We start from the raw sequence: 13752 nt of genomic DNA on the forward strand, positions 1-13752 counted from the left end.
TTGGTCAGTGGGAGGTCCTTTGGACGAAACAACCAGCCCAAAACGAGCGCGCGGCCATGTTGAATTGTCGATATTCCGAAAGAAGAGACAAAAGAGTGAAAACTCGGTGGATTTCTCGAAACAGTCTGTAGTTACCGAACTTAATTAAACTGTCGAAGAAACGTTAAGCAACGACGCAACAGGGAAGCTTGTTGGTGGATGTAGCAATGTGTAGGTAGCATCTTTTTTTCGGCTGGGAAAAGAGTTTTTTGTTCGATCGTATTGATTAGCTAGAGTTAACTAACGTAATGTTAACACAGCCTGGCTAAGCTAACACTAGCTTGCTAATTTAATTTGGCCAGGTTGAATAAAAGTGTTAATGTTCGAGTCCAGAAGCTCCACACAGGTTTGCTTTGTGCACATCGTTTCTCGATGATTAAAATCGGGTCCATATTAGAAAAGTTAATAAGGCTTAACGTTAGTATGCTAGCTGGACGGTCAAAGCCACGTTGCTATACATAAAGTTTTAACGCTGCCTACAGGCGTGCTAATTAACTTCTTTCAAACTAACTTTGCTATCGACATTGACAACAAAGGGTTCATGAAAGAAGATAACCACGGGACAACACCCTGGTGGCTGGCTTTACTTTGTATTCTGTTAAATGAGGATAAGGTTAAAGTCGAATGGCTAGCTAGCTAGCTAACTTTGAACGTTAGCGAACAGGTTAGCATGGCATCACAACAAAGCCGCGCTGGCACAGTTGTTAACTGCCATTCATATTATAATTATGCTGTTGACTTCACAGTTTCGCTCTTAACTTGGAGGAAGTGTTGACCAGTTTTGCGGTCTAGAGTTATCCGTTGTTGCAGACATGATGGGTTTTGCAAAACGTGGAATTGTTTGTGTTCCAGTTTATCAAAGGTAGCCGGTGGTAATACACTAGTGTACACACACATCTGAAATGTGTGTTATCGATCTAGTAGCTTATTTTGGGTTGTTCATTGTTGCATGTGATGTTATTTTTTTGTCTCGCTTGTTGATGATCCAAACTAACCACCCACGATTGTTTATTGCCTGGCAGGTAACCTGGATTTTTTTTGTTGATCGGCAATTCCCAAAGCACTTTGCAGACTGTCATCTCAAACTTTTGCTGCAGAAGTAAACGAAACCGGAACAAGATAACCACAGACATTTAAAGTGGACTGTCCATGTTAAAGACACAATTGCTGGAGTTACTTTTTTGAGCCAGTTTTGAGCCCCAGCAAAGACATTTGAAGACTTTTTGATGTCAAAGGAACAAATCCTAAAAATAGTCAGACGTGACGAAGCAGATCATATTTTACTACTGGCCATTTTGAATGTATAAACGAAGCACTTGGACTTAAAAAGCCAAGATACTCGAAGGACACAAAAAGACAATTCTGGATCATTGTTACAGCAAGGATAAGAGTACTCTGACAAACAATTTTGAAACGGAGTATGTTTTGGTCACATAATTGATTTATTTATTCATATGAATGTTAATTTCTCCCTTTTTTGGAGAGTTGTCTTGTAAATAGACAGAATTCATAAGCAGACCTCTTCTTTTCAAGAGGCCTGTACGTCAGATAGTGTACACAATACATTCTTTAAAAAAAAGAAACTTTTTTTTTTTTATTATTATTTCAGCTTTTAGTTGTTTTTTACACTGGTGCATTAAGCAAGATATCAGTAAAAGAGGCACACTGAGGCACATATAACACACTGAGGAAAAGTGCCAGTTATTGTGATGGCTACAGCAAGAACGGCAAACCCAGCACAGATGATTGGATTGAACAAACCAGCAAATGGGCAACTCAGAGGACAGGCAGCACTTCTTGCAGCTGCCCAACAGTCCAGTGCCCTCCAGAAAAGGACCAGCATTCCTCAAAGCAGTGGGGGCATCAAGTAAGATCCAGCTCTCAATTCTGCATTAATAATTAATTTTAGTATTTGTATCAGTAATTTGTAGCTTGACTACTTAAACTGGATACAATAATCTGCAAAATATGGTAATTAATTCCTTCCCAGAAAACAAAGATTTTAATAGGTGTGTTTTGCACAATAAAGTTGACCACAAACACTGCAAGAAGACAATCTCATATCTTTTTGCTATTGTGCATGGCACATATATATTATGCATATATCTGACATGGCTAGTACATTTGAAGTCTTTGCCCGGCCAACATCCTAGTCTCTATATAATATGGAAATTTGTTTTTGGGGTTCAATATATTTCAGAGCCCCCTTGTTTGTGTGTGTTATTTATTAAGACCTAACAATGCAAATTCTTATTAGGTTTGGTGATGACTGGAAGAAGTGCCTGGAGCTTCCTCCAAAAGACACCAGGATGAGAACCGCGGTAGGGTAACTATTAGTACGGAGTTTGAGTTTAGTTTATTTATGAAAGGGGACTAACCTGACTCCGCCAGATGGATTGCTTCGCATTTGCTCGGCATATCCATCTGGGAACTTTCCGTTGGAGAACTTTTGGGAAGGTGCGAAAATACTGGTTAGCTGATTGGAAGAACCATCAGTCTATCACCTATGTTGGTGATATACGGGCCAAATCAACCAATCAGATCCATGAAGCGTATGAAAATACAACCACAAGCCCGCCCCTGCTGCTGCAGGCAAAGCATAGCTTGTTAGCTCCTGCAAGCAACATGTCTGTAAAGGATATTTGCTGTTTGTGTAATGAGAATTTAGGAATAAAAGGCCCCATTTTAGGTTCCTGGACCATATTCCAAAAGAAGGATCCAAAAGAAAAAAAGCATTAGCGAGCGGCTAACAGAATTAGGGCTACCGCTGTCTGGAAAATACTGGTTAGCTGATTGGATAAACCATCTTTCTATCACCACCTAACCCACCTCAAAACCAACGCTGATTGGCCCGGTCGTTTGGCTAACGGCTCCTAATTTTCTCTATCTCAAAATGCCAGACTGATCTGCGATTGGAAAACTGGAGCTTGCGAGATCAGGACGGTCTCACGAGGCTAAAAGGGGACAGCGCAAATTATTAAAACGCATGATTTCCCATGGGTTAAAAAAGCCAGAATTGGCCAAAAGGCTATTTTTCATCTGTAGTCCCCTGCCTTCGATGTTAAAGGCTTTTTGATGATACTGGCAGATATCATTATTCAGATTCACTGTTCATAACTCTTACGACACTTCCCACATTTTCCGTTGAATTTGGCATGTTTTAGGCTCATTAAATGTGTGTTGGCTTCTAATGCGGTCACATCAACTTCTGGATCCTATGAAACGGTAATCTCATATTGTTCTGCTGTGTTCTCCCAGGATGTGACATCAACTAAGGGAAATGAATTTGAAGACTACTGCCTAAAGCGGGAACTGCTAATGGGAATCTTTGAAATGGGATGGGAGAAACCGTCCCCTGTCCAGGTAAATGAACATATTAGAATGTGGGACTTGTTTATGTGAAGGGAGCTTGATTTGTAGATTTATTTATTTTTTAACTCAGAATGGTGCTTTTTTTTAATTCAGTTAATGTTTCAAATTTGAGAAGGTTCCAGATTTCACTCACCAAAACGATTATTTACTTCAGGCATCGTCATTAGACATAATCTTCCTCTCTGACTAAGACATTTGACCGCGCTAGCCTCTAACCTCGTATTATTTATGATCATGCCAATGGAGAATTGTAGGCTTGCAGCCCCCTCTAGTAAGCCACAGGATCCTATTACTCACACTTCTACAACCCACTCCTTCATTGTATGGTCTGAAAGGGTTTGGTCCCACAAAACTCGATTTGCCATTGCAGTCCAGTGTTTCCTCTAGAATTTAGGAATTGAGGAATATTTTCTTTTTGTTTTGATTGAACTGTATTTTTGAGGAACTGTAGGTCTACAAAGTGAATTTTACAAGATATTCTTCATAGGGAAACCAAACCCAAAGTAGGCTATAGTATGAAACTATTCATAATGAAACTAATTACATTTTTGCCTCAGTGGCAAAGTTGGCAACCTTGCTGTGTGAATTAGATTTTTCTTGGCTTTTGGAAAAATAACTCCAAGGTTCGGTTATAGGGGAATTCAGAAAGAGGTGGCCCATTAATGCGGAGTAGCATTAGGGCTGGGCGATTAATCGATTTTATCGATTAACTCGAATGTGTAGTCGACGTGGATTTGTTTGAATGAAAAATCAATTTTCTCCTTAACATCCGCCGACGCTCCCCTCTGGGCTCCCGTAGCTCCGAATGGGCTCATCCCTCCCCCCACGCGTTTGCCGTAGAGATACACAAACATGGCAGCGACAGGGACTAACATTCATTATTTTCTTAACCAGTCGTTTCATTACTTATCCGTAATCTCCGCCGAAATGACCGGCCGCTCGCGGTGCACTGTCCCCGGCTGAGAGTCACCTATTCTCGGTAACTGAACCACCAGCTACAGCTGACCTGAAGGAGCACCATGCGGGGCACCAGAGGCCGTGTTGAGGAATTCTTTGGCGGCTCAACACATCTACTAAATGCTGCTGATACAACTGAGCTGTGACGGAGGTCTGTTGCGGCTTAAACAACTTGCAATCGCCGCTGTTTAGCACGGAGCTCCGCTTCGACGTTTGTTTTTATTGCTACGAAGGAGCTTGCTACAGGTATGCTACATTCAAGAGACCATGGGATGTTAACGTACGTTACTCAGCAACAGATGGAAATAGGGGCAAGGTTGCGCAATAACGTTAAAATGATTTGAACTTTTAGCGAGGAACGAGAAGTGAATTGCCACCTGTATGTGTGAAAACAGCTTTATCTCACGCATCAGTTTTGTTGTTGAATATATAGCCCCCCCACCCCCCCAAAAAAAACTCAAACAAATTTATATTTTCACAAAATTGGCATGAATAATCATAATGGTGTGTGTGTGTGTGTGTGTGTGTGTGTGTGTGTGTGTGTGTCAAAACAAAATAAAACTTGTTTTGAACAATTTCTTTGTCATCTGCAGATTGATTTTAAGTAGAGGGAGAAAAAAATCGACTTAACTCAGATTTTTTTTTTTTTTTTTGAAAAAATTGGGGATTTTTTTTTTAGGCCATATCGCCCAGCCCTAAGTAGCATACATGCTGCTAGATGGTCCCCCTGTGGCCTGTTCCTTAACACTAGAACGGCCAGGACGGTCATTTTGACTGTTTTGAAATTTGTGTAATAACTTTGCCGAATTACAAAAAATACAATCCTGCTGGTACCTGACTTTTCCTAAAAGAGTCTGTATTTTCATTTAAAACAGTTTTTATATAAATTACACAAAAGGCAAAGAAAATGCAATCACTTTTACCTATTTTGGCCATACACGGTCAGCTCGGATTTTCGCAGTTTTGTTTTTGATCTTTTGCGTGGTTGAAGATGCATCTTGGTTGCTTAGTAATAATCATAGTCTCTGTCAGAGAAACGTAACTAGCAGTCTCGAGTAACAAGTGTGGGTATCACCAATGGGCCGAAGGCAAAGCCAGAGTCGGTAACGTAGGCTACTAAGGCGTGGATGGACTCTGTTCTGAATCAGAAGAAAAGCACCGGGCGCTCGCTCTTTGAAAGGTGCAGTACACGTAGATGGCCGGTAGCTGTCTACGTGTTCATATAACTTTATACATGCTACAACTGGCTGGAATCATTGCACACATCGTCTCCAAGGAGTGAATCAACTGTAAAATGTCCCGGATGAAGTTCATGCAGCAACTGGCAAAGTAGCTGAGAGCGGCGTTTATGGAGGAAAAAAAGGGAAGTGGTGCACGGTCCGAGCAGCGCTGCGCACCACACCAGACACCAAAACGGAGGCAGTGCCAAGTTAGGTTAGGTTATAAATGTTCAAATAACATACTTTTAATTATTTGGCTGTGAATTACGTTGAATGAATTTCCCCCAATATGTTTCGGAACACGACTGTATAAAATAATCACGGTTTAGCCTACTATGATATGATATCAAGGGTGTTGTATTGAATCAACAGCCACGTGCAATTTAGCTAGCAGGTGAAGGTGAAACTAAATGTGCAAGAACTATAGACTAATACAGGCTTACATGAACTGACATAAGTTATATGACTTAGTTTTCAAGGATGCACACATGCCATCTCGTCTTTTTTTTATTTTCTCCCTTTTCTCCGAGTGGCATGCGTGCCCACTCGTGTTGTGAAACGCGTGTCTGCGCTATTCTCCGTTGACGTGCTCTCTATCACTGCTGATAGACGGCTTTTTGTACATTTCTGATACCGTGGCGGGAGAAATCTAACCGTGGCGGACCGCCACTTGCCAATCAACATAGAGGAAACACTGCAGTCATAGATGGTCTTCCTTGTTGAGCTGTCAACGAATATTGTGTGTGTGTGTTTTTGATTGATTGATTGATTGATTGATTGATTGGAGTTCACAGCGAGCGAGTGGGCCTGTTGATAGCGTTCATCATGCGGCTGCCGGTACCGGAAGTCAAAGACGCTAGCGTAAATCTTTGACTGCAGAGACGACATCTTGGTTTGACCCCTTATGGACATAATGTGCAAAAATGGATATTTGAATATATTCGTACCTCTGTGTTTTTTTGTGCGAATATTCAAGCGTCATTTTTGGCCATATTTAACAGGCCTACTTCCCTGTAGTAAGTACTGTTATATTGTGGTGTGATGTTGCAGTCCTATTGTGGATTCAAAAGGCTCAGCAATAGGATAGTCTTTTGCATATTGTTTTGTTTACCGTATTTTTAAATAGTGTCATGTCCAGTTAACTTTGCCCATTGTACTGATATGACTTGTCTGGCTGCCAAAAGGAGGAGAGCATCCCTATCGCTTTGTCAGGCAGAGATATTTTGGCTCGGGCCAAGAATGGCACGGGAAAAAGTGGAGCCTACCTCATCCCTCTCCTGGAGAGGATAGACCTGAAGAAGGATCACATACAGGGTGAGTTTTTGCAGCCTCCATCTGATGAACAGTTTGAAACGGTTAGTGTGACACAAACATCTAATGAAGACATATTGTGTTATGAAATTTATAGTGAATATTTTGTAATAACAACTAACCCAGTTTTAAAGTGAAGCAGATTTTAAAGAAAACCTTGGGTATACAGTTTTTTTAAGCAGCAGATTTAGCTGCTTTCCACAAATAATTTCAGATGTCTCAAGATGTGTAATCCCAAGACGTAACCGAAGCATGTCTGCCTTAACAAGAGTAAAGCACATCTGAGACAGATTTATTTTTTTGGTCCACAATCTCTGGAGAATATGGAAAAGTCTCTGATCACTGCACTTTTCTACCCCATACGTATTTATTTCATGGTTGGTGAACTGTTTTTGGTCAGAAAAAAATACTTTTGTAAGCATTACTTTATTTAATTTTCTCTATACGTCTCACCAACCCTGGCATTTCATCAGCCCTTCCCATTTTTGTCTCAATAAAGCCATAGTTATGGTGCCAACAAGAGAGTTGGCCCTGCAAGTGAGCCAGATCAGCATTCAGCTCAGTAAGCACCTAGGAGGGGTTAAGGTCATGGCTACCACGGGTGGCACCAACTTGAGGGATGACATCATGCGTCTTGATGAGACAGGTACTTGTCGTTCCCTTACTATTCAAGATTTTTCCATAAGATTGTAGATACGCAATTCTTTCCTAGAAGCTACTGCCCAGTGTTTAATGTGATGATTATCTTGTCACTCTGAAGCCATGACTGATTGGCACACCGACTCATCGCACCAACTCGTGCCTTTCTTGTTTTTGAATTATTTTCTTTAAATTAAAGTTTTGCTATATAATTTTACCAAAGATTTTTTTTTTTTTCATGCAGACAGCACTACTCAAATTTTCTGCTGAATGACAAACTCTTCTATTGACCTTTTTTAGTTTAGCAATGTCCTTTGTGCAGCTGTTCTCAGAAGTGGTTGTGATGTGCTGTTTGTTCCTCCTACCCTAGTGCATGTAGTGATTGCTACACCAGGCAGGATACTAGACCTGATCAAGAAGGGTGTGGCGAAAATGGATAAGGCCCAACTGATTGTGATGGATGAGGTAGGTTTGGCTCTTTTTAATTTCTGAATTCACTTTTCAATACTGTGGACTGTATTTCTAAATTGGCTTTCTTTAAATATCTCTTAATTCAGGCAGATAAACTGTTGTCCCAGGACTTTGTGGTCCTGATTGAAGATATAATCAGCTTCATGCCAAAGGACCGTCAGATCCTGCTTTACTCTGCCACTTTCCCAATCAGTGTGCAAAAATTTATGGTGAGAACTTAAACGTCAATTTACTTCTCTGAAGAGGTAAAAATCACTAATCTTGTTTCGTAATACACTGTTAATGTCTTTTCCAGAACAAACACCTGAAGAAGCCTTATGAGATCAACTTGATGGAAGAACTGACCTTGAAGGGCATTACTCAGTACTATGCCTATGTGACTGAAAGACAGAAGGTCCACTGCCTCAACACACTCTTTTCTAGGGTGAGTGTTCAAGCTCAACAGTTGGATCTTAAAAGAAAGTTTGAGTGGAACTTGATACCAGGCTACAAAGCAGCATTACTCTGCCCTCTCAGGTTAAAAGTTTCAAGAAAAAACAACAACTTTAGTCATACGGTTTGTGAATCGTCCTCTGAAATGTGCAGTTTTGTTCCAATAATTCAAGAGATTTGGCTCTTATATTAGGGCAAACGATTTGCATAGGATATAAATACAATTTGGTTCAAAATCGAATAAAGACAATTGGATAAGAAAACAAGACCCAAATGTATACAGGCAAAAAACCAAGAAGCCGCATACAGCTAGCAAGCTGCAGTTTTGCCAACCTAGATTTAACGGTAGCTCAGGTAGACCCATAGGATACACAGGGAGCATAAAGTTATTCCTTCAGTCATCAATAATCATGAATCTATTTATTTCTGTTACAGCTTCAGATCAACCAATCTATCATCTTCTGCAACTCCACCCAGAGAGTTGAGCTTCTGGCCAAGAAAATCACCCAACTGGGTTATTCATGCTTCTACATTCATGCAAAGATGATGCAGGAATACAGGAACCGTGTGTTCCACGACTTCAGGAATGGATTGTGCAGAAACTTGGTCTGCACAGGTAGGTTAAGGGAGTTATGTATTTTAAAATGGATATTTAAATTATTAGTGTTCAATGTAGGTTGATTAATATGCATATTTTCTTGTAGATCTATTCACTCGGGGAATTGACATTCAGGCAGTAAATGTGGTCATCAACTTTGACTTCCCAAAAAATGCAGAGACCTACCTGCACCGCATTGGCAGATCAGGTAAAATGAACTATTTATAAATGCTCACACTCTTAACAGGTTTTGTTCACATCTACCACTTTAAAAATCTGGCATACCCTGCTTGATTCTGTGACACTACTGCTAACTGTACATAATAGCTAAATTATGTCTCTTCCCTTGCAGGGCGTTTTGGTCATCTGGGTTTGGCCATCAATCTGATAACTTCAGAGGACCGCTACAACCTGAAGAACATTGAGGATCAGCTTGTCACGGACATAAAGCCCATCCCCAGCAGCATTGATAAGAGCCTGTACGTGGCAGAGTTTCACTCGGTTGACCCAGATGATGATGAGAATGACTATGATGACCACGGTGGAGCCAAAAACAAGGAACTGGGAGGAATCTGAGTGACTGGTCAGTTATTCGAACAGCTAAGAAACCAGCCATGACTGAAAATAAACCTTTAGGCTTAAATGTTTTTATGAATCAAGTTAGTTTTATTGTTGGGCACTGATCTAGAGTGGGGGTTTCTGCTCAAGGGGATTTCTTTGAAATAAGTTTACCTCCATTATTTAAAGCTTTGGACACGTTAAACATGAAAATCCGACATTGTAACATTATAAATATGACAGAAAATACACAAAGCATAATGGGTTCCCTTTAACACTTGTGACACAGGTCACAGTTTAGCTGTATTTTAAGTTGTCAATCTACAGTAATACCAAAACAGTATTGAGGGTTAAGCCTGTGTGCGTGGCTGCTGTTAAGGCGTAAGCTGCATCTATGGACAATGAAGAAGCGGCAAGTTCTTGTAACTAGTGCCTGTTTGGAACAGACGGATTGCTTGGTTCCCAGTATTTATTTATTTTTTCACACCTTTCACTTTACCGGCAGTATTGACAAAAGATGAAGCCATTGAGAAGCTTGTTTTATTGTTGTGGACAAAGCGCTTTGCAATGCGAAGGTGGTGGAGCTGCCATGCAAGCAAGGTTATCTGTTCGCAAAACTAACTAAAATATGATGATTGCGACTGGGAACCCAGAAATTACGACATTCCATGTCAAATTGAACACAACATTCCATGCCCTCATGGCGGTACCGACAGTCAGAAAGCGCCAGAGTCCTATTGGATTAGGACTGTCAGATAAAAGCAAGTGCCTTGCAGTGGAAGGTGGTAAAATATGTGGACAATTTATTAAAGGGAAAAATCCCACAAATTTTAAAGTACATTTGAGAAGCGCACACAAGGAGGCTAACCTAGCTTACCTTAACAAGGTAAAAGAGAACGCAAAGCCCCCTTTCCCCGAAACAGAGGCTAACCCCGGTACAGGGCGTGGATGTATGGGTACAAGGCCAGGCAGCATAACGGAGACAACCGTAGGACAGAACACTACAGGCGTGCTTTCACCTAGCTAATGGATAATGTCCTTTTTTCATCCTTAAGATTAACTGAAGTTTTACAGGATTTATAGGTGAAGGGTTAAGGGCTGTCTTCCTCAGACTGCACAACAGCAGTCAACATAGCTTTGCACAGAGCTGATTAGCGCACACAGCCAGCTGTCTGCTCTCCAGGTTTACTAAAGCAGTGACTCATTCACATGGTGGTTTTCAGACATTTTAACTCGACTTCTGTTTTTTCTTTTCAGGAGAAACGCGGCGCCTGGCATTCATGACACAATATTGGCTATGCATCCCACAAGATTCCAAGTCATGATTTCTGTTCCCTAGTTTGTCACCCAAATGGTCTATTTTAGGTTTCTTTTCATTCCCATTTATAGTCTACAGCAATCTCCAGTTCTGTCTGTGCATATGTTAAACTGGTATCTTCCCACTGCCACTTCAATCAGTTGATCTTTCTGCCACACTGCCAGAGATGGTCACTGTACATGTGATTTGGGCTTTTGCTTAAGTCTGTCATTGAACTCAGCCACTCTTGACAATAGATGGACATTGTCATCGATTGTTTTTTTGTTTTGTATTTTGGTACTTTGCTGTAAGAATGAAAATGTGAAACCAAAGGTAGATTTGGAGGATAGAGCCCTGCTCACGTCCTTGCTGTGCAGATGAACTACATATGGCAGTGTGCACGTCCTTCTGCCATTCCTTTTGAGCAGATGCTTTAAAGGAAACTCCTTTTTTAAACAATTTACACTCAGTGGCTACTTTATTTAGATGGCCTGAATCTTTTTTTGTGCCATGGATTCAACAAGGTGCTGGAAACATTACTTAGACAAGTTCATGTTGAGATGATAGCCTCATGCAGTTGCTGCAGATTTGTCAGCTGCCCATTCATGCTTCACATTTTGTGTTTAACCCCATCGTAAACGTGTTGAATTGAGATCTGGAGACTATTTCAGTAGACTCATTGTCATGTTTGAGATACTGTGTTTTGTGATGTGGCATGATGTTCTGCAAAGAGATGGCGATTAGAAGATGGTTGGACTGTGGTCATAAAGGGATGCACATGGGACAGGAACAATACTCAAGACTTTTGCGTTTAAACGATGCTCGGTTTGTATTGAATGGGCAAAAGTTAACATTACACCGCCACCATCAGCCTGAAATGTTGAATTCATCTTTACACCAAATTCTGACCCTACCATGTGCCTCTTGCAGCAGAACTCGACATTCAAAAGACCAGGCAACATTTTTCCAATCATCTGCTGTGCGGTGTTGGTGAGCCTGTCTACTCTTGCTTCAATTTTCTTTGTCTGCATACCTCTGCTGTAACATGGTTATTTGTTACGGTCTCCTTCCCGTCAGCTTGAACCAGTCTGGCCATTCTCCTCATTAACAAGGCACTTTTGCCCTCACAGCTGCCATGCGTGGGATGTTATATTTTTTTGTTTGTTTGTGTGTGCCTGTAAACCCTATAGACTTGTATGTGAAAATCCCAGGAGATTAGCACCAGCAATCATTCCACTGGCAGTCACTTAAATCACATTTCTTCACTATTCTGATGTTTGGTCAGAACAACTGAATGGTTTGACCATGTCTGCATGCTTTTATGCATTGAGTGGCTGATTTAGATACTTGCATTAATTAGGAGTTGTACCTAATAATGTGGCCACTGAGTTAAGCTTTTGTTATCATTCCGTCTTGGTCATAAAAAAACATTTTGCCCACCAAAACTTGGGGATGCAGTGGTAAAATGAGGTACATTGTACACACATCCATAGTCTAACAATATTAACATCCTTCAAAAGGTAACCAAAGTTGGAAGAATAGACAGAATTATTTAAGTAAGAATAGAGATGGCTTCATAAACCAAAATGACCACTTTGCTCCGACTGACTAAAAGAGGGCTGCTATGGTGCTCCAGCACAGAGCACCTGAAACAGTGTTGCTGATAGTCAACTTGCTAGTTTTTTCATATTATAGTATTTACTACAGAACATTTAAATATGACAGTGTAATGTCAGACACTACAGTGCATTTTGTCAAAGCACAGATCCAATAGTGACCATAAGTCAGTATTTAATTGTGAAATTTCTTTTGTTTCCTTTTTAAGCCATAGCACCAGGCAGCATTTTCTCAGGTATTGAGGTTATCAGTAATTAACAAGAGGGGCCTAGATTCTGAGTCCCTTCTTCCCTCCAAAGTGCCTTAGTCTAACGTCAAACCTGTACTTAGCCCAGGCTCTTGTCCCGAGATTGTATTGAAGGTAAAATGGCACCCAAATGATTTCTTATTAGTTTATCAGTTTTGAAAGCACAGTTATAGTCTGAAGGATTTGCAGTTTTCCTTATTTGTAAGAAATGCATTTGTCTCATGAGGAATTGTAAACATGACACATGATTGTGTGACTATATTACATCATTGGACTTATTGACTTCAGCACAAAAAATACATGTATTTAAAATTTAAAACAATACTGTGAAATTTTCAGCTGACTTTTTCTTGGCTGACCATTACGTTACTGCCAAGCACCAGCAGGGAAGGGACCCATGTGTGTGCCCTCTTCTAAAGCATCTGAAGTAGTAATTAGCCCTAACTTTAATGTCGAACTCTGCAGTACCCTTGTTGATAGATTTTGGTTCCCTAATTCTTTTAGCCTCAGTGCAGGCAACAGTACATGACCATTTTCTGAGTGGATTTGTAACCTGAGACCATTTGTTCCATCACTGTATTTTGAAGAAATTAATACCTTCATGACTTGATGTCCAGATGCTTTAAGTAGACAGACAGCCAACAATTTTCTGTTAAATGTGTCCATGCCAGCGCCTAAAACAAATTAAAGTCTAACTGACTAACTCCTCTTTTCTGTTTGATCTTTGTACACTTGGTTTTTTTAATTGTGATTGAAGTAGTCTCTTACACTTCCAGCCAGGAGCCTGTCTCATGTACGACGTACAACGTAGGATACTTGTGTAAAATCCACAGTTGCACCCTTTTTAAAGTAATATTTCAGGTTTTGGTGTGGTTAAGGTTTTCCACTTTTATTTATTTTTTCCTCAGTTTTACTTAATGTTACTCAGATCGTGCCGTTTTTATTTGAAATACTTATTTGAAGTAATTATTGTATTGTATACTGTTCAACAGCT

At 40.4% G+C, this 13752-nt stretch overlaps 1 protein-coding gene across 1 annotated transcript; it reads left to right on the top strand.

Moving 5' to 3' along the window:
* Positions 1 to 40: 40 nt before the first annotated feature.
* Positions 41 to 13462, top strand: ddx61 (DEAD (Asp-Glu-Ala-Asp) box helicase 61). The gene is made up of 13 exons (XM_039806604.1): positions 41 to 210; positions 1062 to 1906; positions 2297 to 2360; positions 3298 to 3402; positions 6773 to 6902; positions 7399 to 7545; positions 7909 to 8003; positions 8096 to 8218; positions 8305 to 8433; positions 8877 to 9057; positions 9146 to 9247; positions 9392 to 9622; positions 10855 to 13462. Exons 2-12 carry the CDS (start codon positions 1749 to 1751, stop codon positions 9613 to 9615), a joined length of 1458 nt encoding a protein of 485 aa, XP_039662538.1. The 5' UTR covers positions 41 to 210; positions 1062 to 1748; the 3' UTR covers positions 9616 to 9622; positions 10855 to 13462.
* Positions 13463 to 13752: the final 290 nt, after the last annotated feature.

The sequence above is a fragment of the Perca fluviatilis genome, chromosome 7 (genome assembly GCF_010015445.1).
Source record: "Perca fluviatilis chromosome 7, GENO_Pfluv_1.0, whole genome shotgun sequence".
NCBI classification, from domain to species: Eukaryota; Metazoa; Chordata; class Actinopteri; order Perciformes; family Percidae; genus Perca; species Perca fluviatilis.